The following is a 25,744-nucleotide window of genomic DNA, read 5'->3' as shown; positions in this document are numbered from 1 at the left end:
ACATCATCATGCATAAAGATGCTCTGGGGAGATGCCGGCAGAAGTGGCTTAACCTCCCAGATGTAGGAGAGAGATGACCCCACCTGGGAGGAAGGGGGCCGGCAAGGTCCAGATGGCAACAGAAGGACACATTCTGACTCCTATTCTTTCATGTTTTCAGATGGAAGCCATTTTTTTCCTTCTATGTGCAAATATCTGAAGTGAAATCTTACTTAAACATACACATCTGAAAAAGCAACACTATGGAAAAGAAACATAAAAACACGGAAGCTTTCATATCTGCCCTTCACAGTATCTGAGTCGTCCGCTGTGATTTGCTGGTCTTGGAACAGAAACGTCACCGCCTCTGTTAGATATTTCACAGCATTTATGGCATTTTAGAAGAAAAAAATGAAAAGGAAGCCACGACCCAGATTACTTACTATGCAGCTTCCGGGCTGGGAATTTACTTCCGTTTTGCCCGAGCATGGCTATCCCATCTCTGACACAATGCCGACAATGACAGGGCACCGAGGCAGAAAGGCATTTTGGTCAGTTTATTCAAAGGTCCCTACTTCCTCCGTTCACACAGCGAATCGTGCCCAAGCGCCCTCGACGCAGGCAGGTGCTGAGGGGGGCGCTGGGGTGGGAGAGGCTTGGGCCCTGCCCTTGTGACCAGGAGCGACCCGCAGGCTGAGAAGGGATGGGCTCGGGAGGAAAGGGGCCCTGCAGAGGGGGAGGCTGGAGGCGAGGCTGGAGGGCGACAGGGGGCCCTCGGAGGCCACAGGCCTTTGGACTTTGGTCTGGAAGTGAATGGGGCTGCCACATGGAAAAGGGACTGGAGTGGAGAGTGAGAGAGAGAAGCAACACCGGTTAGCAAACCGGTCCAGGGGTTTAGACGAGACACGGCTGGGCTGGTACCCGTGAGGGCTCCGAGGGGCGGAGGAGGTGGGAGATGTGCTGCATCAGGCCCCGGTGAAGGGGTGAAGCTGGGAAGATGAGGGAAAGGCAGGAATCAGGTAAGATGAGGGCGGGGACACGGCGGACGGGGAGTCCCGGGTCCACTTCTGCTTTGGTTAAGGCCAAAGTGGAGAGACGCAAGGAGGGAGCTGGGGTTTCTACGTCTGGAGACCAGAAATGGAGGTCAGGGCTGGGAGACACCAACAGTGAGAGCTAAGGAGAGAGGAAAGAGAAACAAGAACAAGCCCTGAACTGAAAGCCAACTTTCGGAGGCAGAGATAAGGGAGGGAGGGGCACAGACAGCCCGGGAGGAGGAGCCCAGAGGCAGGAGGCGCCCAGAGCAGAGCAGGGGCTGGAAGTCACCTGCCACACCCCACCCGCAACTCGGTATTTACTGTGGGATTGTTGCTATTGTACAGCACAGAAGCCAACCCTACAGGGCCGCGGGGCTGACAGGCCATCATCTGTAACGGCAGAAACTGAATGATTTTATTTTTGGCACGTGAACTGACTTTAGGAAAAAGCAACAGCATATTCCATTATTTCTCTCTGTCAAGGGAATTATTTACAATTTTGTTCTCTGTAGCTGAATGACTCCTTGTCTTTCAACAGAGAGATAAAGATGTGAGAAAAGATTATGAAATAATCTCTAATTAGAAATAAAATCAGGCCCCCATAAATCTGAAATACGGTTAGATTATCCTTAAATAAAATGTTAAGAAAATGGAATTTAAACATTAAAAAATACTACTGCTTGCCACCCCTGCTGGGAATATGATAACTGCATCTGGGAAAGTCAGTCAAGACAAGGGAGAGGCCGGGTCAGGGCGCCAGGTCCAGGGACCACGAACTCCTGCTCACGCCCTGGGACACCGAGCTGCTCTGGGCGCTGCCCAATGAGAGACTGACATTTACCAAATTCAACAAAATATGTTCCCCAAATGAGAATCCTGTGCTGAGGAAAATGTAATCTTTCTTGAGCTAAAAGGATTTTATCGAATGCCTATGCTGAGTCAGGCACATGTCAGGTTTCCAGGTGGAGCCAGATGACAGAGCAGGTCACACATGGTCACCAGGGACCGACAGCCCTGAGGAGGCCCCGGGGATGCGGAGGATGTGAGGTGGCCCACGGAGGGTTCTGAGAACAAGCCTTCTCCCTTCCACTCCCTCCTGACCCTCCAAATTCTGGACTAATGGGCACGGATTCTTATGCTACTGTTAAGGCCAGAGAGAAGTGACAGGTATCTTCCTGTTTGAGTTACAGTCAGACAGACTTTACCCTAAAATCATCTCCACGACTGGCCACCGATCCCAAAGTGACTTCCGAGGGGGGGGACACGGCAAACGTACCCTCTTGCCTTAGCCAAATGCATGACCGTTTTTTTGAGTATACTGAATTCTGAGAAATTCTGCCACATTTCTTACTTAATTTTAGCTCAGTTTATCCGAAGAACAAAATTTTGTCTTGAAAATATAAGTACACCAACATGGAAAACTGCCCACCATATTATTTTACAGTGACTTAACTCATCATGACCATGACTGCTCGTACTTTGCTGTCTTAACTGTGGGGTGACGGCAGCTGGGCAGAGCTGAATAGCACACCTGTTGAGGCCAAAATCACTGAGTAACACACTTCTACGAGGCTGGGGGGTTTTTTTTTTTGCAACAAACTGTTAAGCAAAAGGCAAGGCTGTTTTGATCATCAGGGAGTGGTTTCCCATCTGCTGCTATGTCAGAAGCTGCCTGTCTGACGATGGAGGCCTGAGCGCGGGGAGGAGGGCGCCGGGGGGCCCGTGGGATGGCTGACCTGCTTGGCGCTTCGCTCAAAGACCACGTACTGCTGGCACTGGTCCAGCCGCCGCTTCCTCATGGTCCAGTAATGCAACACCCTGTTCTCCCGCTGGAAGAGTTCATTCAAGATATCTGAGAGGATGGAGAGAAAGCCGCACGTTGGTGCTCGCCGTCGAGCTAAACACCCACAAAATCCCGTTCATTTTTATTTAAAGACATTTTAACGCAAATGCCATTGTGAGCCAGAGCATCAGTCACTGAGCCACACGGCCTGCCTGCCTGGCCTTCCTGACACGCCTGTCCAGACCTCTCCTCGTTCTCTTACTCCAGTTTACTCTTGGGACTGACATCACTGGACACTCGAGCTGGCCTCTAATCCCTCAGGTCGGCTGGGTCGGTGGGATAGCTACTGAGTCCCCTGCTGGGGCAATCTGACAATGGCTGGAAAAACACCAGTATTAGATGTTTTGTGCAAGACCATGAGAACTTTCCTGCAGAAGGAATTTAGTATACATCAAAAGATGTCAGATGAAACAGTGGAGTACTAGAAGAAAATGACGGGCTTTAAAAACAAAACCAAAAACATAAACCCTTAGGAGAGGGAAGGAAATGAAGTTGAGAAGCATGAAGGAAAAGTTAAAACAGCAACCTGATTACACGAGAATTAAAAATCTCATAACCAAATAATAACCGCCATAAAAATATTACACAAATAAAAAGCTAGGAAAAACTACTGCGAACATAGAAGATGGATCTAACTTACTTAATAGTCAACAGGAAAATATGAATAATCTGTTAGCAAAGTGAGCAAAGCATATAAACATGGAGGTCATGATTATATGAAATGAAATATGGCCACTAAAAATACAGAAACGTTTCGTCTCACTCAAACAATGAGATCAGTTTACACCATTTCCTGGCAAGGACTGCACTGCCCAGGGCTAGAAGGGACAGAGGAAACCTGTGTGTCTGTATTACTGAGGGAGGAAAATGGAGCACAACCCCTGCAGAGGTCATTTGGTGACACGTAATGACACCGAGTGGTGCGCACCCTTGAACCAGGAATTTGTCTTTCAGATACGGTGCTGACACAAGCTCTCAACACAATTTGTACCCAGATGCATGCACACGGAGGTGCTGTTCGGAAAAACTGGCAGCAACGTATGAGCCCATCGATTAGGGGTCAGATTAAATCAATTACAAAGTCACCATACTGGATGTTAAAAGTAAAAGAGCAGATCTCCAAATTCTGATATAGAATAAGATTATTACTAAGCGTAAGAAGAAGATTGCAGGGGAATATAGTCCCACTTCAATAAAAAAATTAAAAAGCCAAATGGGTGAGTTGAAGCTACACATGTTTGTATCTCTCTGCATATTTCCATTTATGTGCATAGAAGGATGCACAAAAAGGTCTTCACAGTGGTTACCACTGGCAAAGGAATTTAGATAATTTATATACATTTGTACACTTTAAACATTCTTTACAGCGAGTCTGTTTTACTCTAGAAGTTTACAAAGTAAACAGATAAAAAAAACTTCAGAAAAAGATTCCCTGACTGAAATTGCAAATCAAATAAGTGGTACCTGGAATATAACTTTATTGGAAAACTTTAAAAATAATAACCTCTCCACAAATATCTACCGAGTTCCTCATAGGCTGAGTACTTCGTGAGAAACAGGAGCCTGCGAGCTGCATGTACCCGCCAGCTCACTGGTTGGTCCTGTTACATTATCTTTGCTCGACTGAAAAGTGAACTAGTTTAGTGAAGCAAATTAGCACTGAAATTTGAAGCCTGCCAAAAAATAAGCTACCACTTAAATGAAACGAAAATGAGCGTAAGTCTTCTCTAGTCTCTTACTTCCGTAGCCTCTGCCTGGGGCAGGACTGAAGCTCAGGTGAGAATTAAAGCTGATAGAATAGGGCCTGAATATCGAGACTGTTTTAAACAACTCTCATCATTTTCTGAGGACCCACTTCCATGTCATTTCAATTAAACTTTTTAAAAAAATTATGATTAAGTTTAAAATGATGTATCACCTGGATGCATTTTTACTGCAAAATATTCAATCAGAATTCTACAGCATAAAAATCATCAGTACCCTTAACTTCCACCCATAACAACCCTACTTACAGTTTAGTATAATTGTTCCCAGGTCTTTTTCTATGCATTTATATATATGTGTGTGTGTGTGTACGGTTTTGTACATTTTTAAACTCAAATGATACCCCTCTATCTATATAACATTCTTTGGCAATTTGCTTTTATTAATAAGGCTTTAAGTAGGTAAAACTGATACATTATAGCAATGAAATGGGTATATAATTTTTGTGATTTAAACTTTTAAAAGTATTTTGCCTGTAGATAATTCTGGCTTTCATTTTTTTCCCCGACTTATATTTTCACTTACTTTTAACAAAACAGTCGATGCCAATAAATATCCTGAACATGCTGCATTTTCTCCCTGTTTATATTCTTCAACTTTATTCAATAAATTATCAACCTATATATTTGTTTAATATTTTATTATTAAGATAAGTTAGGAGAACTTTAATGATATGAAAAGGACATTCAAAATGAAGCCCTGGACCAAGATTTTAGAACATGTCTTGTCAAGCTCATCAGTCAGCTGACTCCTAGGTGTACTCACTTTTCACTTGCTGTTCAGGGGCTTTGATATGTGTCACCATTCCAGGCATGTTCACGCTGTTCCTGTGCAGGTATTTCAGGAAGACATCTGCATTCCTCCTAGCAAGCGTGCAAGCCTAAGAAATAATGCAGAGCAATGTGTTCATGGGACTCATACAGACATGTATCTTCAGTGTATATGGATGACGTCACGTGGCTCTAACATAGGTCTTAATCTAAAGCGTTCATCTGGCCAATCTGTGTCTGGAGAATACATAGGCTAAATCCTATTTCAACTTTAAAAAAAATCTCTGTCTTGGAGCCCTTGCTCTGCTGAACCCAGCTGCTATGTTGAGAGCTGCCCCATGGTGAGGTCCAGGTGGGCAGGGACTGAGGGTGACCCATGGCCTGCAGCCCGAGAGGAAGTAAAGCCCTTCCCCAGTCGAGCCTTGAGGTGACCACATCCCTGACCAACAACTTGATCACAGTCTTGGGAGAAACCCTCAGTCAGAGGACCTGGCGGCCATGCTGAACCGGGATGTCTATAAAGGGCAGACAGTAAATATTTTCAGCTCTCTGAGTCATGTGGTCTCCATCTCTCTGTTGCAACTACTCAACCTGCCCATTGTAAATGAAAGCAGACTCGAAAGATACTTAAGTGAATGGGAATGGCCAGATTTAGCCCTCAGGGCTTAGCTTGCTAACCCTTGGTTTAAGCCATTGAATTGTGGGGTGGTTTGTTATATGGTGTTATTGTGGTAACAGAAAACTGAAATTCCGTGTTTGTAAACCAAGTAAGTAATTTCATTAATGTATTTAAAAAAGAGTTTTATTTAAGAGAAAAGAGATATAAATATAAAATCAAAATGGTTCAGGAAAAAAATCCCTTAATTATAATAGAATTGGAAATATCTTGCACATTTCCTAGCCCAGATCTGGAATCAATCTTTTTTTCAAGGAGCTCCATCTCCTTCTTGTGGTAAATGGCACTGAAAGCCCACAATGTGGGCACTAGGGATGCTTGCTATCATATATCAGGGATGCTGGTCATCGTTCCTAGGCCTTTTCAGTAGTTGGAGCTGCAATACCTTTTTTTTTTTCTTTTAAATTAAGAGAAAAATACATCATGAGTCTCTACTGATAAGACTGAAATAAGTTGTCATACCAAACAGCAAGGAAGCCGTAAAGATTGCTAGAGTTACATCAAAAGGACATCTGAGCCAACCTGACTTGAAGGGGCTCCCACTAGTGGGACAAGTTGAATATAAAAAGATAAATGACTGTAACTGATTGAAACACACCAAACGTTAAAATCCATGATGATACTAAAAGAACAAATTAATCATATGCAGAGGTTGCTAGGGCAACAGATCATTATTCTGAAAATCATAAACAAAGGGAAGGAATCAAGCATTTACCTCCCCCCCCCCTTTTTTTTGACAAACTCTATTTTAACATAACCAAATAGCTGAGGAGGGAATAACTGCAGCTAATAAAGGCAGAAAGTATGATAGAATACCACCATTTTGCAACTCCTAATGAAACAATATCACCACTGGCTACTAAACCCAGTGGGTGAAAGGCTGATGGGGAAGTACACAATGGATGACATGGACTTAATGACGTCTGAAGCACTGAAAAGCCCTCATATCACAGAGACAGCAGGAGAAGCAGACCTGTGTGTGTCCTGGAGCAATGCCATTGGAAGTACGCAACACCACCCATCAGGTACCCTAAGTGTACCCCACACACTCACTTAAACCTGAACCGGATCAAGGCCCTCAACCCAACTAACAGAAATGTAGAGAATCCGGGATGGTGCTAAATGACTCCACGGGATGCAATTACAAAATCCAGAATGAGGGAAATTCCACAGTATGAATAACTTATTTCTTCAACTAACAAATGCTAATAAAAGGGAGGGTGGGATTTAGACTAAAAGAGACTTAAGAGACATACCAATCAAATCAATGCATGGTCTTGTTTGGATTTTGATTAAGACCACGTATAAAAACACATTTATGGGACAATCAGAGACATGTGAACACCACTGGATTTTATATAAGAGTTACTGTTAATTTTTCAGGTTCAATAATGGTATTGTGGTTGTAGAATGGTTTTAGAAAGGTAGAATTTAATGCTTAGATACACACAGAGGTATTTATAAATAAAATGGTGTAATATCTAGAATTTAAAATAATCCAGTAAAGGTGGGCATATGCCCATATGTTGGTAATTATTGAAGCTGGGTGAGAAGTACATGGGGGTTCATTATCCATTCTCTTAATTTCCATACGCATTTTTAAACTTCCATGATAAGAAGTTTAAAGATATCCAACACACCAAAGACATAATCCTAGCTGAATGAAAGAATCTGACCAGGTCTGTGATTATTTTTGTTTTGTAATTTTACCTAAATATCTTTCTTAATTATATTAACTAAGTAGTATGTAATTTTGTTTTATACGAAATGGATTCCAGAGAAAGAGGCAATTGTAACGATTCCACCTCAAAACATCCCAGTAGTGGTGGACTTTTCATAAACTTTAACAGCAGCGACACGCAGGGGTGGGGCTTTCAAGTCCTGTTTGGAATAGTTACAACTAATGACCCTGGGAAGCTCCAACTGTTTTCCCACCTTGATTTGCTTAAAAAGAAAATCTCTGTGGTGGAAGCTCATAGTAAGTTACCAGGTAAGAATTTTCAAAGAGTTACAATTTGTTCTCCCAGACTAAACAATAACTCTTGTCAGCTCAGAGGATCACCTTCAGAAATGAAACAGAAACAGAAATGATTAAAAGTGACAGGAAATGGTGTCAGAGAGGTCAGGATGCTGGAGATGAGGAAAACTAAACCAAGCAACATGGAAAGTAAACACCACAACTATTTTTCATAGGTCTGAGTGGCCACCAGCAGAACCTGAGATCTTTTTCACAAGTGAAAGAATGCAACGTGGAAACATTCAAAGAAGTCAATGTATCTAAACATTCTGACCACTTTTTAAAATTTAATTGTTGCAAAGCACACCAGTAACTCAGCTATGACTATATATACAAATGACAAAGAAGGCTTGATAAGTGCCTCATTTAAAGTTTCTCAGAGTTAAAACTTCCAGCCAGGCCTTGAATGGGATTAAATTTCTCTTGCAGGAAACATTTCCTGAATAAGTACAGTATTAGTAACTGGTCCTGTGAACCACAAGGGGTGTTCCTGCTTTGTGTCCACTCTACACTGGGCTCACACATGTTCTGAGACAGTCTTTATTCCTAAAAAGGCTGAATTTCCAAAGGAAGATTATTTTAAGCTCTAAGCATTTTTGTTCCCCCAAATCAATCTCTCTGCGTGTGTCTGTTCAGAATCACTTGGTATTGTGACTTCTACCCATTCTTTATGCACACAGGTTTCTATCTAGCTCTTTCTCTGTGAAAACTAGAAGGAGAGTACAAATCACAACTGAAAAAAGATTTTAAGATCTTCTCCGATCAGCTGACTTATGGCTGAGAAAGGGTCACCCCAATCTCTCTCCAGGGCAGGGGCGCTGTGAGGCAGGAGGGGATGGAGGAGTGGCCGCAGCTGTGGGACTGACGGTCCGGACGCCCCACCGGCTCAGGTGGACCCTCGGGGGGCTGCGAACCCCGCCACTGAGGCACCAGAACTGGAAGGCCGGCTCCGTACCTTCAGGAACGCTTCCTTCTGCTCAAGGTGCTTGCTGATCATTGGGGTGACGTGGTCCGTCTCGGAATTGGGGCCCAGCTTGTCGGCCCCTCCACACCAGTCCTCTTCTCTCTTGTACTCCTGCTCCAGGCTCTCGAGGACGCTGCAGACCTGCGGCAGGAGAGAATCCCGGGCTCAGAGGGGCCGCTTGGCACCGATGGCATGACAGGTGCTGGCCCGAGGACCGAGACCATCCCCTGACGCGCGGCCACGCAGGCCTTTCGGAACAAGGGCAAAATGAAAGGTGAATTTCCTGCCTCTCTCTGCCCTGTGTCAGGCTGTACATTTAAATGAGGGGAAAAGGGACGTCTCCTCAGATCCTTTCCAACCTGTCATGCTTTGATACGTAAGGGAAGCCGGAATCATCTTAATTCTATCACGCCGCCTGTCTCTGCTCGACTGGCCCAGGACCGACCGCGCAGGCGCGGCAGCGGCCCCGGCGGCGGCCCACCTGCTCCGAGGTCTTGTAGAAGGCCACGGACGCGTTCACCAGCTTCAGCCGGTCCTCCATCCTGAGCATCAGCTGCTGCCAGTGCGAGGCCACCTTCTCGGCGCAGTCGCGGATCATGTCCACGTCGTAGTGGTTGGCCTGCAGCATGACCTCCGCCTTCTGCTGCACCTGCAGCGCGCTCTGGTGGGTCTTCTGGGGGGAGAGAGCGGAGAGCTCTTCAGCGGGGCTGCCGCGCACTCGCCGGGAAGGAGCGGGAAGGCCGCAGCCCTCCTGTCTGCTTGCTCTTACGGAAACGACTTCACTTAATACGCATCAGGACGCTTCGAAAAACACAGCTGACAGGTTAGTTAAAAACAAAAAAGTTCTTATGCCTCTCAACAACTATTTATATTTACCCAGGGAAGGATGACATGCCTTAGGACTTTGCAGAATGGGTCTTGGTTGTGGAGTTTCCAGCTTTTGAGAAATAGCAGGAAAAACCCTTAGCAGCCAATATGCTAAGAACGCTGTTGAAATGTTCCAAGTTTATTACTCCTATTGATTCTCCTTACACTAGCAGCCAGGGGCGAATGAACAAGTGGAGAAAAAGGCGGCCTAAGCGAATGCTCTTTACGTCACTTCTACCTTAAACTCTGGACTCGAGTAAAAGGTTTTCAAAAACTACTGATTTAAAAAAAGAGAAAGAGAGAAACACAGTTAAAAGCTAAAACTGAACCAACTGTGTTCTCTGGAGGTCCATGCCAGACAATGAACCTATGAAGACAAACTGGCAAATCCGGTAACAACCCCTGCTCTCGTATCCTCACTAGAAGCTTCTGTGAGGGGCTGGGGTCAGGCTCCTCGGGGAAACCAGAGGGCCCGGCAGGGCAGCCGTCAGGGGGAAGCACATGGGTCTCTGTGGACACAGGGTTTTCTCTTTTTTTTAAACGATGGCAAAATTTTGCGTTCCACCTGAAGTGGTACTAATGGCCCCATAAAACACTGTACCCAGCGCAATCCTGTCCGTTACCCGGACGGTGGAGCACATCCGTGATTTAATTACTAGAAGGCACTGGGCACAGGGTACGATTTTCACAAGATTCACCCAGAGTCTGGGCTTCAGGGAGAAGTGTGTCTGTCCACTGGCGCTGAATAGTTGAGAGTAAATTAATCTAGGGAAGAAATTAATGGTTAATTTCTTCGCTTTTCATCTCTGGCTGAGAATATGTATATAACTAGAGCAGGAAACAAGTTTCCTATAATCAAATGCTCTTTTTCCCTTGACTGCGCCTTGAGACCACCCATCACAATCATTAACTACCCCCCCCCTCCAAAAATACTCTAAAATGAATTAATCCATATGCTGTGAGAGTGACTGGCCGAGCCATTTTGCTCAAGTCCCGGCACAGCGCTGACCCCGTCAAGGCACACAACCCTCTGGCGAGGGACGCTGCTTTTCCCCAGGGTCACAGGAGCTCTGTGCACAGCACTGTTTATGGGGAACAGGGAACTGGCGATTGGCACCCGGTCCTGAAGAGCCACCCCGAATGCCCTGATTTTTCAAGACCGGTTACACAGCAGCAACTGTGCCTATAAGATCAGCAAAATGTGAAAAACCTCAGCCGAGACCCCAGCTCGGGCTCCCTGGTGCCGAGATGTTCCTGACAGGTGAGGTGCATCCTGCCAGGGCCCTCACAGCAAGGGGACAGAGTCACCCCTGGCCTCTGGGACCCTTGCGGCGAGGTCGCCCTGGTGGTCGTGGACAGCCTCACATCACTGCAGTTGCCAGACCGCTTCCCCCTCTCGTAACGAACTGCAGGTTCGTAAGCGCAGCTGTTTTGGGCTCCACCGAACCCCCTTGGGCTCCCAAGGTCGGTGCCGCGTGAGGGGACTGAACGGACGGCCGGGCGTCCCCACCTCGATGGCGTGCTGGAACTGCTCGTGCTCTCTCTGCAGCTGCTCCGCCTCCTGCAGCGAGCTGGCCGTGATGAGGCCGGCGTTCAGCATTGACTCTCCGTTGCGGATCCAGCCCAGCACCTGAAACGCGACACAGGGAACTCCATGCAGCAGCCCCTCCGGGGCACCCAGGCCGCGGGCCAGCAGTGACGCAGGCCGCGTGCACAGCGGTCGAGCTGCTCACTTAGCTACGAAGCAGTGATTTCCTCGTGATCCTACGGGCGACAGCCTGCTACCCTTCCATGCTGCCTGATCCTAAGTGCTGCATTTTAAAATTAATTCCGTCATGTTTAGTTTCAAGTGGGAGCTGGAAAAGGTGGAGGGTCCGGCGGATTGGTCATGAGTCCACAGGTCAAAGCAGACTGAGGCTCACACACTAGAAAACCTACAACTGCAAAGAATTCCCTGATATTCAAAAATATGTACCTCTCACTCCTTTTAGGCCTCGTGAACATGCAGAACTAGCAAACTGCTTGATAAGGGAACTGTTTTATTTCACTAACGTATTTTCCACTTTAGAGTCAGTGTTAAGACAGCACACTAACCCAAGGGTGAATTTAGCTGTCCGCTAACGCTCAGGGCCACACCACCAGATTCTCAGCATCACAGAATGAGAAGTCAGTTCTGACCATGGAAGCCACAGGGATGTGGAAGGTCATTCTGGGTAATCATGTGTGGCAGAAACTGCTGGTTACCTAACCAGTACCTATTTTCCTCATGTCCTTTACTAAGAAAATCCCAACTTGGGAAAAAGCTTAAAATAAAGCCAGTTCTCAGCTCCTATGACAGCTTGGTTGCAGATGTGACACAATTCTAGCCACTGAGATCAAAGCAGGGGCTTCTGGGCCATTTGGGGAACACATTTCTTTTCTGATCCAGGTGCTGCCTCTTTCTTGATATGCTTTCCCCTTCCTGATACCTGGAATGTGGAGGTGATAGCTGGGGCTACAACAGCCATTTGGCAACCATTAAGTCCCCTCCAATCAAACAAACAGATGCTTTTCTACACATCTGCAAGAATCCCAGAAAGCCATACTTCCATGGTTTCCCTGCTCACGTGATAAAATGTCACGGACATGCTAAATATACATATGCATGGAATCCCATTGGCACCGAACCAAAAGCAATCTCTTCCAAATGTCCCATTTTTATTTTGCCATGCTATCTGGGAGATGGCAGTATCGTATCCTGATAACACAAGAAGACCCCAGCCATACACAGCCTGTGATCCCGGCCAGACTGATAACAGTCTATTTGGGAAAAATAAATAAATCATATTGTTATTCAGCCCGGGAAGGAATGTGCTCAGGGTTTCAGGCGAGAGACGACCAATAACAAAACAAGCTAAGTGGAGGTGACTCTCAAGCGACCAGCTGCTGGGTGACGAAGGCTTTTCCACTACAGAGTAAACACAGAGCCGCCCAGGCACTGGCTCAATTTTACACACTAGCTGTGGTGTGTCAGGGGGTGTGTTGTATTCTACACCAGGACAGCTGTGTTCTGATCAGGGACAATCTGCCCCAAGGCTCACACGTGCGAGTTACCGGGAGAGCACTCATCGAGCGCTTGCGTGTCAGCTGGGCCCCCTTCTCTCCGGCCGTCTGTTTACCTGCTTCACTTCGGCCTGCAGGTGGCGGAGCTGCACACACTGCTCCAGGTGCTTCCGATGCTGCTCGGCTGCTAAATCCAGCTCCTGCTGCTTCTCGTGGAGAAACTCCAGCAAGTCCTGGACCCGGGTAGCCATGTCTACATCTCTGTCGCAAAGCAGCTCCACGCCTGCGGACATTGGAGGGAGGCCCGGAATTCAAATAGCACTTCAACCTGATCTTTTTTTTTTTTTATATCTTTATTGGAGTATAATTGCTTTACAATGGTGTGTTAGTTTCTGCTGTATAACAACGTGAATCAGCCATATGCATACATACATATATCCCCATATCCCCTCTCTCTGGAGCCTCCCTCCCACCCTCCCTATCCCACCCCTCTAGGTGGTCACAAAGCACCGAGCTGATCTCCCTGTGCTATGAGGCTGCTTCCCACTAGCTACCTATTTTACATTTGGTAGTGTGTATATGTCTATGCTACTCTCTCACTTCGTCCCAGCTTCATCCCACCATCCGTATCAAGCCCATTCTCTACATCTGCATCTTTATTCCTGTCCTGCCCCTAGGTTCAACAGAACCATTTTTCTTTTTAAGATTCCACATACATGTGTTAGCACACGGTATTTGTTTTTCTCTTTCTGACTTACTTCACTCTGTATGACAGACTCTAGGTCCATCCACCTCACTACAAATAACTCAGTTTCATTTCTTTTTATGGCTGAGTAATATTCCATTGTATATATGTGCCACATCTTCTTTATCCATTCATGGACACTTAGGTTGCTTCCATGTCTTGGCTATTGTAAATAGTGCTGCAATGAACATTGTGGTACATGTCTCTTTTTGAATTATGGTTTTCTCCAAAGAAGATATACAGATTGCCAACAAACACATGGAAGGATGCTCAACATCACTAATCATTAGAGAAATGTAAATCAAAACTACAATGAGGTGTCACCTTGCGCAGGTCAGAATGGCCATCATCAAAACATCTACAAACAATAAATGCCGGAGAAGGTGTGGAGAAAAGGGAACCCTCTTGCACTGCTTGTGGGAATGTAAATTGATACAGTCACTATGGAGAACAGTATGGAGGTTCCTTAAAAAACTAAAAACAGAATTACCATACGACCCAGCAATCCCACTACTGGGCATATACCCTGAGAACACCGTAACTCAACCTGTTCTTAAGGGACCATGACGTACATGCTGCATTTGTGAACTACCTGCCTGGCACCGGGCCAAGCCATTACCGTGAAGGCCAAGTCTGAGCAGGGCAGAGGCAGCAGAGGAGGTTTATGCCTGCCTCCAAGCATGTCTCAGAGGATAAATTCGATGTGGTCCAAAGCCAAATGTAACGTACAGCTAATCAAAGCAAACCCATTTCCTATCAATCTACTTCTGCTCCTACACTGATATCTGGTGAAAGTGAGCCCTTTTTAAATGCACAAACTTCGGTTTGTTTCCGTTGTTATCCACTGTATACCCGTTCACTCTTGAGGAAGCATTTAATTTGACTTGTGTAAGATGAGTAACGTAGGACACAGGTTGTTGCTAAGTTTCTAACACTACAGTTCCCTCTATGTTTTTGAGCCTAGAGTGACATCTGCTGGTAAAATATAAACTAAGAAAAAAATAAAGGACATGAAAATATTTTCTTGGGGTTTACATTTCATTCATGGAGATCCAACAATATATAATTTGTAAAACTAAAGTTCGTGCCACTTGAAATAACATGCAGGAATATGAAGGGTAAGTACACTATCCAATGTTAAACGTGATCATATTATGTGGGTGAAAAAAAGCAAAACGTTTCCTTTCAGAGAGCAGGTATTTTTAACACCTCAATCACAGGGGTAAGTGACCTGCGCAGCCGTCACCCTGAAAGGAACCGGACGCGTTCCTGCGGGGACACGAAACCCGCCCCAGGGCAGGACGCGCTGCTCACCGGAGGCCTGCACTTCGTTGACATACTGCAGGAGGTCCTGCCCCTGGTGGATGACGTCGAAGGTCAGGTTATTCATGGTCAGAGCCTTGTCCGCGTGGTGCTGCAGGCGCTGCTCTGCTATTGTGAGGTCCTCCGTGTCAAAGTCATTCATTTGCTGAGAAAGCTCGTCGTTCCAGGACTCAAGGTCTGAGATGATCTGACAGAGGAGAGCATCTGCTTAGGACCAAGGCTTAAAAAATAAGTCTCTGCTGTGACATCTCACTGTGCCAGGTAGGGAAGGAAGAGTTACGGCGACTGTGTCAAAAGGACACGAGAGCCAGGTGACTGGGACCATGAGACCTTGAATAAGATACACTGAATATACAAAAGTCCATTAATTCCTAATGATGTTAAAAAAAGAAGAGCTAAAAAGCCAAAAATTCAATGAAAAGCTCTTCGGTTTTGATTAAAGGGAACCAACCTTTAGCCTCAAAATTGGTTCTTAAAGGAGAAAATTAATTATTTAAGCACACAGCGATGAAGGAAAGTTCCTCTTTACGGTTAAATCTAGCTATTAAATGTAGAAATAATAAAATTAGAAAACTTCTTTGTAACCAAAAAGAAAATCCTAGTACACCACCTGTTCAGGTAAAGGTCATCAGCGCCCAGTGAACTATCACGAGCGAGGCTGACCGGGCCCAGGCTGCACCTCCTGCCCCGAAGGCCGCCCGCAGAATCCCCGAAGATGCGGGACGAGACAGCACACGCCTCCTGACAGGAGGAACCACGCTGAGCCACCTGCGCAGCTTCCGGTCCCAAAATGAACCTGAACCTAACTGGGTCTTCCCATCTGCCTTCTAAGGTTACAGGAAATGCCGAGGAAAGAAAAGCAGTTAAACAGCCTACCAGAGATCAAGCGAGAAAATGCAAAATGTGGGACCTGGTTCCTTTGACAACTGAACGTTATTTCAACAAGTCACAACACGGGGAAAAGAGAAGGGTGGATGGGGGGAGGATTCTAGATGAAAAGACTAACCACCAAACGCAGGAGCAGACCCCACGTGCCTCTTCTCTGCAGCACTTGCAGAAATCTGAACAGAGGCTGGGTATTAGCAGACAACAAAGCATCACTCTTAACGGCGAGGTGCTTAGGATGTGGTTATGCAAGAAAATGGCCTATGTTTTAGAGGTATTTACAAAGCCTTTAGGACTGAAACATGATCAGCTGGCAAAGTTTTCCTCTGAAATACTACAGCACAGCAATAGCAAGAGGACATTTGACGTAAGAGGGGGAAACTCATGTTGAATTTACAGGACAGGCATCTGGAAGGTCGTTGTACTGTTCTCGCTACTTCTGTGTAGTTTGAAAACTTTCACGGTATACTTTTTAAAAATTAAGACCAAAAATTATGAAATCCAGAAAGGGGAGAAAAACTTCTTGTGAAAGATTATACTCTACACCTCAAGGAAATAGCATTTCCCATGGACCCTCATTTACTTCGTCCACAGGAGCTGTAAGGAAATTAGTTTGAGAATTTGAGAATGTGAGAGAGTTTACACAGAATCCAGCTGGGAGATGGGAAGTAATAAACATCTTAAGGCTTCTCTAAATTCCTATTGCCCAAATCTTCCTGATTTCTTCCTTTTATTACTTGGTCTCCATAATATATGTGCACATTATATTAAATTATATCAATTTATAAAGTGATCATTTTAAACAACACCAAATTAGACACAAACCAAGAGGCTACGAGAAAAATATTTTTTAAAAGGAAGAAAACTACCATAACTTTAATCTTTATTTCTATTCTAAGGGGAATTTTTTAAAATTAGTTAATTAATTTTATTTATTTATTTTTGGCTGCGTTGGGTCTTTTGTTGCTGTGCATGGGCTTTCTCTAGTTGTGGTGAGCGGGGGCTACTTTTTGTTGCGGTGCGCGGGCTTCTCTTGTTGCAGAGCACGGGCTCTAGGCTCACAGGCTTCAGTAGTTGTGGCACGCAGGCTCAGTAGTTGTGGCTCGCGGGCTCTAGAGTGCAGGCTCAGTAGTTGTGGTGCACGGGCTTAGTTGCTCCGCGGCATGTGGGATCTTCCCGGTCCAGGGCTCGAACCCGTGTCCCCTGCATTGGCAGGCGGATTCTTAACCACTGCGCCACCAGGGAAGTCCGGGAATTTTCTTTCTTAATGTTTGTTTGTTTTCTGACACTGAGGGAGAAGAGAGGTGTGGTGGTGAGTTACAGACTCAGCGACAGTGCCTCATGGAGACAACATTAGGCTCAAAAAACACTCAAGAAATGGACAATAAACAAAGGTCAATGTGCTAAAAGCAGCAGGATTCAAAAACACTCACTGAGCACAAAGAAACGCTGGCGATGGTCAGGATCCAGGATCATCAGGAAAAATCCTGCCCTCTGCGTTCAGCATTGTTAATAACCACACAAGCCAAGAAAAGAAATCTGTGGCACAAACAAAGCTCCAGAAAGTGGAAGGTTTTTTTGAACAGGGATTCTTTAAAGAAATAACTTTGACACAATTTTTTTAAATGTAGCCCCGAATTTTTAGAAAGTCTGTTTTTCTTTCTAAATGCACAGATAGTTATGACTGTTCTCCATAACTAAACTGTCACAAGATGCTGTAAGGCTTTTGTTGTTCTTTTTAGACCAACAGAGCAGATTTTATATGGAATATTTGGAGACTGAAATAGCAATATTCTAAGCCATAGGAAACCCTGCTCCACTTCTGAGAGATGGAAGTGCTATTTCAATTGAAATACAAGTGATACGGGGGATTTTTCTAACTGACCAGGTAACAGATGAATTTCTACCACAAAGATAACTCCACGCCTCCTATGGGCAGTCAGAGGGGGCATCTTCCCAGACAGGAGAGGAAATCCCTGCAGAGCCTAAACTGCTCAGGTTTTTCACATTTTCAGGATTACTCCAGAGAACAGAGGCTCTCAGGCTGTGACATTTAAAAGCTTTTAAACTATATTTTAGCTGGTCTGTGACCGAACTGCAGGGTTACGTTCCCAGCTTGGGAAAGCGCTTCTCCCTGGCCGAGGGCGGGGGCTTTGCTGAGGCCATGTGGAACTCTGCGGCTATCATGTGGGGAAAATGTATGTTTTTGGTTCCTGATCTATGTTTTAAAACAGTAGTTTTATGAAAGTAGAAATACAACAACAACAAAAATTCTTCCCTTTGCGATAACATTAATACAAGTAAAACCAATATTTTTTTTCAAATATCAAAATGTCCTGGAAGGAAAACTTCCAGTAATGCTTCTGATTGCTCTGTGTTCCTTGATCGAAACTATTCAGTAAGCAGCTAAGTCACCAGGAGCAATTCCCATGAAGCGGAGGCCAGAGAGGAAGGCAACCACGCTGGCTCTTCTGTTCGTGCAGCGCTGCACCCTGACCCTGGCTACCCCCCAATGATGCGCCCTGACCCTGGCTACCCCCCGACGATGCGCCCCGACCCTGGCTACCCCCCGACGATGCGCCCCGACCCTGGCTACCCCCCGACGATGCGCCCCGACCCTGGCTACCCCCCGACGATGCGCCCCGACCCTGGCTACCCCCCGACGATGCGCCCCGACCCTGGCTACCCCCCGACGATGCGCCCCGACCCTGGCTACCCCCCGACGATGCGCCCTGACCCTGGCTACCCCCCGACGATGCGTCCCGACCCTGGCTACCCCCCGACGATGCGCCCCGACCCTGGCTACCCCCCGACGATGCGCCCTGACCCTGGCTACCCCCCGACGATGCGTCCCGACCCTGGCTACCCCCCGACGATGCGTCCCGACCCTGGCTACCCCCCGACGATGCGCCCCGACCCTGGCTACCCCCCGACGATGCGCCCCGACCCTGGCTACCCCCCGACGATGCGCCCCGACCCTGGCTACCCCCCGACGATGCGCCCCGACCCTGGCTACCCCCCGACGATGCGCCCTGACCCTGGCTACCCCCCGACGATGCGTCCCGACCCTGGCTACCCCCCGACGATGCGCCCCGACCCTGGCTACCCCCCGACGATGCGCCCCGACCCTGGCTACCCCCCGATGATGCGCCCCGACCCTGGCTACCCCCCGACGATGCGCCCTGACCCTGGTTACCCCCCGACGATGCGCCCTGACCCTGGCTACCCCCCGACGATGCGCCCCGACCCTGGCTACCCCCCGACGATGCGCCCCGACCCTGGCTACCCCCCGACGATGCGCCCTGACCCTGGCTACCCCCCGACGATGCGCCCTGACCCTGGCTACCCCCCGACGATGCGCCCCGACCCTGGCTACCCCCCGACGATGCGCCCCGACCCTGGCTACCCCCCGACGATGCGCCCTGACCCTGGCTACCCCCCGACGATGCGCCCTGACCCTGGCTACCCCCCGATGATGCGCCCTGACCCTGGCTACCACCCGACGATGCGCCCTGACCCTGGCTACCCCCCGATGATGCGCCCTGACCCTGGTCACCCCCCGATGATGTACCCTGACCCTGGTTACCCCCCGATGATGCGCCCTGACCCTGGCTACCCCCCGACGATGCGCCCTGACCCTGGCTACCCCCCGATGATGCGCCCTGACCCTGGCTACCCCCCGACGATGCGCCCTGACCCTGGCTACCCCCCGATGATGCGCCCTGACCCTGGTCACCCCCCGATGATGTACCCTGACCCTGGTTACCCCCCGATGATGCGCCCTGACCCTGGCTACCCCCCGATGATGCGCCCTGACCCTGGTCACCCCCCGATGATGTACCCTGACCCTGGCTACCCCCCGATGATGCGCCCTGACCCTGGCTACCCCCCGATGATGCGCCCTGACCCTGGCTACCCCCCGATGATGCGCCCTGACCCTGGCTACCCCCCGATGATGCGCCCTGACCCTGGTTACCCCCCGATGATGCGCCCCGACCCTGGCTACCCCCCGATGATGCGCCCTGACCCTGGCTACCCCCCGATGATGCACCCTGACCCTGGCTACCCCCCGATGATGCGCCCTGACCCTGGTCACCCCCCGATGATGCGCCCCGACCCTGGTTACCCCCCGACGATGCACCCTGACCCTGGCTACCCCCCGACGATGCGCCCCGACCCTGGCTACCCCCCGACGATGCGCCCCGACCCTGGCTACCCCCCGATGATGCGCCCTGACCCTGGCTACCCCCAAACGCTGCCACCTGGCAGCTGTGGCGCGGCACCGGGAGTTGAGGCCAGTGCACCTCTTCTTCATGTGGCTCCACGTGGATGGGAAGGTCAAGACCAGAGCCCTTGAGTAGCTGTTACCAGGCAACATGTGCAGGGTTTAACTCCCTTCTTGTCATCAACCAGTGATGACAATGAAACAGCCAAGACGGCCTTTCTTTAATGAAAACATTGATGGAAGTTCAGACAAGCAGGCAACCAAAGGCCCCATGTGAGAGGCACACACACCAAACCACCACTCGGGGCGGGACCGAGGGACTAGCACCAAGGCCCACTTCAGACAGACGGTCCCCCTCAGCTGTGGCAGCCCTGCCATCCCTCTGCCTTTGGTGGCACCTCGGTCTGGACCCCACTGTCCTCAAGGCCCTGTTCCAAACGCAGGACAAGTGATAGATATGGAGACAGCAGGCTCTACAGATCCTGGCCGCCAGGCCCGGGCCACCTGGGATGCCTGGAGGTATCTGGACACGCAGCAGGTCCCTGCCAGCAGCGGCATGAGGCCCACCGGCTCCAGGAAGCCAGGCCCACCCAGGGAGTTCTGGCTCCTTTTACCATATTTCACACACAGATTCAGCGTCATCCAATTATACTTACTTCTGCTTGTACTTCATCAAGTTCAAAAATAAAAGATCTTGCCTGGCAGAGAATTAAGAACCGCCCTCTTAAGAAACCTGTCCTTCTTTCCCCTAGTCACATATAAGGTGCAAAAGTTGATTTTTAGGTAAGAATTACAGATCACCTGAGAACATTTCTGTAGGAAAAAAATGGGGTTTCCTGGGACGTACAACCTTATGACCACAGGCTCAGGGAACACTCACTCTTGAAGGGAGGGGAATGGCGGGGGTGGGGAGGGAAGGAGGGAGGAAGAGCACCACTGCCCTGAGCTTGTGCCCCTGCTTCCAGGACAAGGGGGCTGCTGTGAGGGGTCCAATCAGGGACGAACAAGCCAGGTGACAAGGTGGCCCTGTCTGCAGAAGCCCTGCCCGGATCCACTCTCAAAGCTCGCTCGCTTTGCTGTCCTGCTGTGTGGTGTCTGTCCCGCTGCCCACCTGCCTGCCCCAGAGCCAAGCCCCCCCTCCCAGGGCCGAGCTGGGAGGAGCCACCCTTTCCCTCCCCCTCCCTCCCCTCCCCTCCCCTCCCCCCCTCCTCCCCTCCCCCTCCCCCTCCCGGCGCAGAGGCTGGGGCAGTAGGCGAGGGGCAGAGGAGGGGTGCTGGAGCTCTGGGAGCAGGCCGGGGTGGGCGGGGCGGGGGGGACACTCACGTCGATGGCATCCCTCTCGAATATGCGCAGCTGCAGGAAGAGCTCGAGCTTGATCTTGCGCTCCTGGAAGAGCTCCTCCATCTGGGCCTGGGCCTCGTCCAGCTGCTGCAGCACCGTCTCGATGTGGCTGATGGAGCTGTTGTGTGGGGTCTTGTTGCTGGAGATGGCGGAGTCCCTGAGAAGGGGCGGAGAGGGACAAACAGGAACTGGATGGGAGAGCCTCACCCTGCCGGGGGCCAGAACCGGCGGCTGGGGCCTCGGGGAAGGAGCCGGCGGGAAGCGGGACTGCCGCGCTCCGAACACGGAATCAGCCACCCCTCCCGCCAAACCAGCCGGGCCTTCCTCCCTGGATCTCAGGATACGCTGAGGAGCTCCTTCCGCACTTTTTCACAGCCCCTCTCTTCGAAGAAGGCTAACAGTCACGGGAGTCATGTCGCAGAGTTTCATCTTCAGCCACTTTTCTCCGTAAGTAGAGAACACATGGCACCCGTTCACTGCAAACGGTGAAGCCACGTCAGCTGTGGGGTTAAGCTGCAACGCAGCCGACTGAGCCTTTATCAAGGAAGTCTGCCGGCCTCTCAGAAAAGCAAGCATCACGGGAAGTTGTCAGGGGCGATGAGATACGCGAGCCCAAGGGATCCAGCAGGGGCACTGCATTTACGTGACCGTGCCCTGTGACCCAAGGACGGGGATATGCTCTCTGCCCCAGCCTGCCTCCCCCCTTCCTGCCACTAGGAGTGCCTGAGTGCCACCTGGTACCCCCCAGGCCAGGCCTGCCGAGCCTGGACCCTGAGAGGAGGGACGCCCACCACACCGTAGAAAAGCAGATCGCTCAGGGCCCGAAGGGCGTGGCCCTGGCAGGTTTAAGTTCATCTGGTTTGTAAAGAAATCTCAGTAATGTCTAGGTAGGTGTTAAAAGGAAATATTAACAAGACCTGAATCCTGGGGAGGAGTATTAGTCAATGCCATAATGAGAAAAATCGTAAGAGTGAAAAAAACTCTGAGAGAGAAAAAGAGAAAAGAGAGAGAGTGATGTTAGTCTCCTTTGCACGCATGGATGTTACTCATTCTCTGCCTAGCTGGACAGAGAATTATAGCTAATTGTTCCCAAAAGTGAGGGGGAGGGGAAGTCCCCTGCAGACCTCAGAGCGTCCGCACGGGGACGGGGCACAGGGACGGGGCGTGGCCCACCTCAGCTGCTGGATGAGGTCCTCCCCTTCCTTGATCACGTTCACGGTCACCTGCAGGGTGGTCTGCTGCTGCTGCCCGAAGCGCTTGATGAGGTCCTGCACGGCCTCCACTGACTCGGCGTACACGTCGTCCAGCAGCTCCTTCTGCAGCTCCTCCAGCCATGTCCACAGCTGCGGGGACAGCACTGTGAGCCCGGCCCTTCCCGATTCCCCGGGGCTGGGGGGTCCGGGCCGGGAGGGGACCGGCGGCAGCAGGTCCCAGGGAGCTGAGAGGGAGGCGGGCAGCAGGGGGGCCGGCGGCCAGCGGGACACAGAGCAGGATGCAAGGTGAAAAAACAACTGGGCAGAGAGCCCAAGGGGACTGTCACAAAGGAGAGAAAGGAAAGGGGAGGGCAATGACTCTTCCCAGTCCTTCCCAGACCCAACCCAAGTGCAACAGGAAACAGAAAAACCCTCCAACAGCTGGAACGTCTGCTAAACGTAACGGGCATTCTTCTACGCGTCTTCTGACTCTTACTTAGCAGATGGATAGTTTTATTTTTAGCAAGAGCATGACAGTCCATATTAATTATTAAACTGCTGCTCAGACAGGGGGGCTTTACATCCCTCAAAAAGAAGGAAACATATAACGTGGTAAAATCAACCCGTCACCACGCCCAGCGGGAGATTCGGATGCGGCTCTGCCAGGTCCCCACTCCCAACACAGGCCACAGTCAACCAGGACACAGGTCAGTCCTTCGATGACAGGAGTACATACTGGAAACACCTGATCACCTTCATTGCCATGACCATTAACAAGGTGTTCGCACACGTGGATAGGCAAAGACAACTTGGGACAAGGACTGCTTCTAGCCTGGCGGGGACAGAGCACCTCGCCCGCTTCTGGGAAGCCCATTGCCTCTTCCAGGTCCCTGGGTAGCCATTCAGCGAACTGAAAGGACAATTAATTAAACTGAAAGGGCCCTGGTGGCTTGGGAGCGGTTTGTGTGTGGAGAAAAGGCTTCCTGCTTCCCGGGGGATGGAATAATCACCTCCCGTACCGTAACGTATGTGTACATTACAGACGGCTGCCCCAGCTGCGGGGAGAGAGGGGCCCCGACCCTGCCGGCCACGCGGCCTCGTGGCTGACAGAGCACCACTGCTTACTGAGCCCTGACGGACACAGAAGAAACGGCACAAGTTTAAAATACACAATTTGATAAGTTTGGACACATGTAAACCCATGAAAAGATCAATGCTATCAAGACAGTGACTAGCTCCATCACCCCAAGAGTCTTCCCGTGCCCCTGGGTAATCCCTCCCTCTGTCTTCCTTCCAGGCGATCACCAGCCTGCTTTCTGCCACTATAGATTAGCTTGCATTTTCTAAAAAAAAGAATTACATTCATGGAATCATACAGTAGGTCCTCTTTTTTTTGGTCTGGCTTCTTTCTGCATAATTATTTTGAGATTTCATCCATACTACTGTGTGTATCAACAGTTCTTTCCTCTTTGTTACTGAGTAATATCCCACTCTGTGTCAACGCCACAATTTATCCACTCAGATGCTGACGACATCTGGGTTGTTTTCAGTTTGGGGCCATTACAAACACAGCCGCTATGCACACTGGTGTAGAGTCTCCGTATGCACCTGTGCTTTCCTTTCTTGTAGGTACACATCTAGGTGCAGAGTGGTTGGATCATATGGTAGGTGTATGTTTAACTTTTCAACAAAATGCCAAACTGTTTTCCAAACTCATTCTGGAAATGGCTCATTTCACATTCCCCGGCCCCCGCTGCCCCCGGCAGTGTCTGAGAGCTCCAATCCCTCCACATCCTTACGGATACCGCGGTGGTCGGTCTTTTTAATTGTAGCCATTCAAAATGAGGGGTATCTCATTATGGTTTTAATTAGCAATTCCCTAATGACTAATGATGGCAAATCCAAGCCAACCTTTTAAGAGTTCTTTTGTTGTTAAACATGTGTTCAGTTGAAAACAAAGTATTGCCAGCTGGCTCTTGTCAGGTCAATAAGTATTTTAAATAGGGCAGGTAAATTTAAAAATAAGGAAAGTGTTGGCAAAGAACTTACTTTTAGTCAAGTACTTGGGGTCCTAAGAGTTAATTTTACTAAAAATGTTAAAATGTCAACTTGTATCATATTATTTACCCACCTTTGTAAGATATCAAATTTCATACAATCCAAGGATTTTAATTATAGGCATTTTTGACAGAGGCTGGTTCACCTCTGTGATCTTACAGATTAAGGAAAAGAGGCCAGAGGTGATGAAGTGACCTGAACAACATGGGCAAACCTATTAGCAGCGCCAACCTATGAGCAAAGCCAGTACAGTATCAGGAAGGAGGCCTCCAGACCTGGTCACACTTCACATGGATACTGCATTTCAACATGAAAAAATGCCATTCATCGACAGACCAAATACGGACTGATACTTTGCACATCTATTAAGGGTCCAATCAATAACATACTCTTGTTTTTCATTTTGTTTTGTTCTCTAAATTCTCATGAAACTGGTTGCTGCAGTTTATAAATAACAGGAAGGATGAAAGCATTATGACCATAAAGAATCTCCCAATTTGCTCTAATAATTCCCATGAAAAACCTTCCACGGGAAGGTGATCATTTCACAATATATAGAAGTACTGAATCATTATGCTGTAAACCTGAAACTAATAATATGTCAATTATATCTCAATTAAAAAGCGTTTTATCCACAAATAATTAAAAAACACTTTTCTCATAATATGGAATAACGATTACGAGGCATGGGTTCTGAAGCCAGATTGCCCGAGTTCAAATCCTGACTTAACATTTCCTAGGGTGTGACCTAGGGCAACTTACCTGGATCCATGTCTCGGCATTCTCATCTATAAAATGGACATGGTAATAATGCCTACTCCAGGGAGTTACTGAGAAGATTCAACAAGACGATACACATTTCTTCAAAATAACATATGTTAGCCACTATTATAGTTTTGTTCTTGTAAGAGAAATTTTGATAATAAGAATCACAAAGTTTTTAGAAGTGTTCCTTCTCTGGGTATTTTTCAAAACACGTCCAAGTTCCAACCAATTGTTCAAAATATGTCACTTAGTC

The 25,744-nt window shown here is 48.5% G+C and overlaps 1 protein-coding gene across 8 annotated transcripts in view; it reads right to left on the bottom strand.

Moving 5' to 3' along the window:
• The window catches only part of TRIO (trio Rho guanine nucleotide exchange factor), a 376,190-nt gene that overhangs the window by 120,567 nt on the left and 229,879 nt on the right, over positions 1–25,744 (bottom strand). For 7 of the 8 annotated variants that reach the window (XM_057540126.1, XM_057540127.1, XM_057540124.1 and 4 more), the window contains exons 12-20: positions 22,649–22,818; positions 21,458–21,632; positions 15,016–15,211; positions 13,073–13,239; positions 11,425–11,544; positions 9,529–9,720; positions 9,039–9,188; positions 5,386–5,500; positions 2,750–2,865 (exon numbers count right to left, since the gene is read on the bottom strand). In XM_057540126.1, the coding sequence (XP_057396109.1) occupies positions 2,750–2,865; positions 5,386–5,500; positions 9,039–9,188; positions 9,529–9,720; positions 11,425–11,544; positions 13,073–13,239; positions 15,016–15,211; positions 21,458–21,632; positions 22,649–22,818 (1,401 nt within the window). The remainder of the gene's footprint in view (positions 1–2,749; positions 2,866–5,385; positions 5,501–9,038; positions 9,189–9,528; positions 9,721–11,424; positions 11,545–13,072; positions 13,240–15,015; positions 15,212–21,457; positions 21,633–22,648; positions 22,819–25,744) is intronic. The other variant, XM_057540125.1, reaches the window with a different exon arrangement.

This window comes from Balaenoptera acutorostrata, chromosome 2 (genome assembly GCF_949987535.1).
Source record: "Balaenoptera acutorostrata chromosome 2, mBalAcu1.1, whole genome shotgun sequence".
NCBI lineage: Eukaryota > Metazoa > Chordata > Mammalia > Artiodactyla > Balaenopteridae > Balaenoptera > Balaenoptera acutorostrata.
Note: the sequence above shows the minus strand (reverse complement) of the source record. Positions and strands in the feature narration are given on the sequence as shown.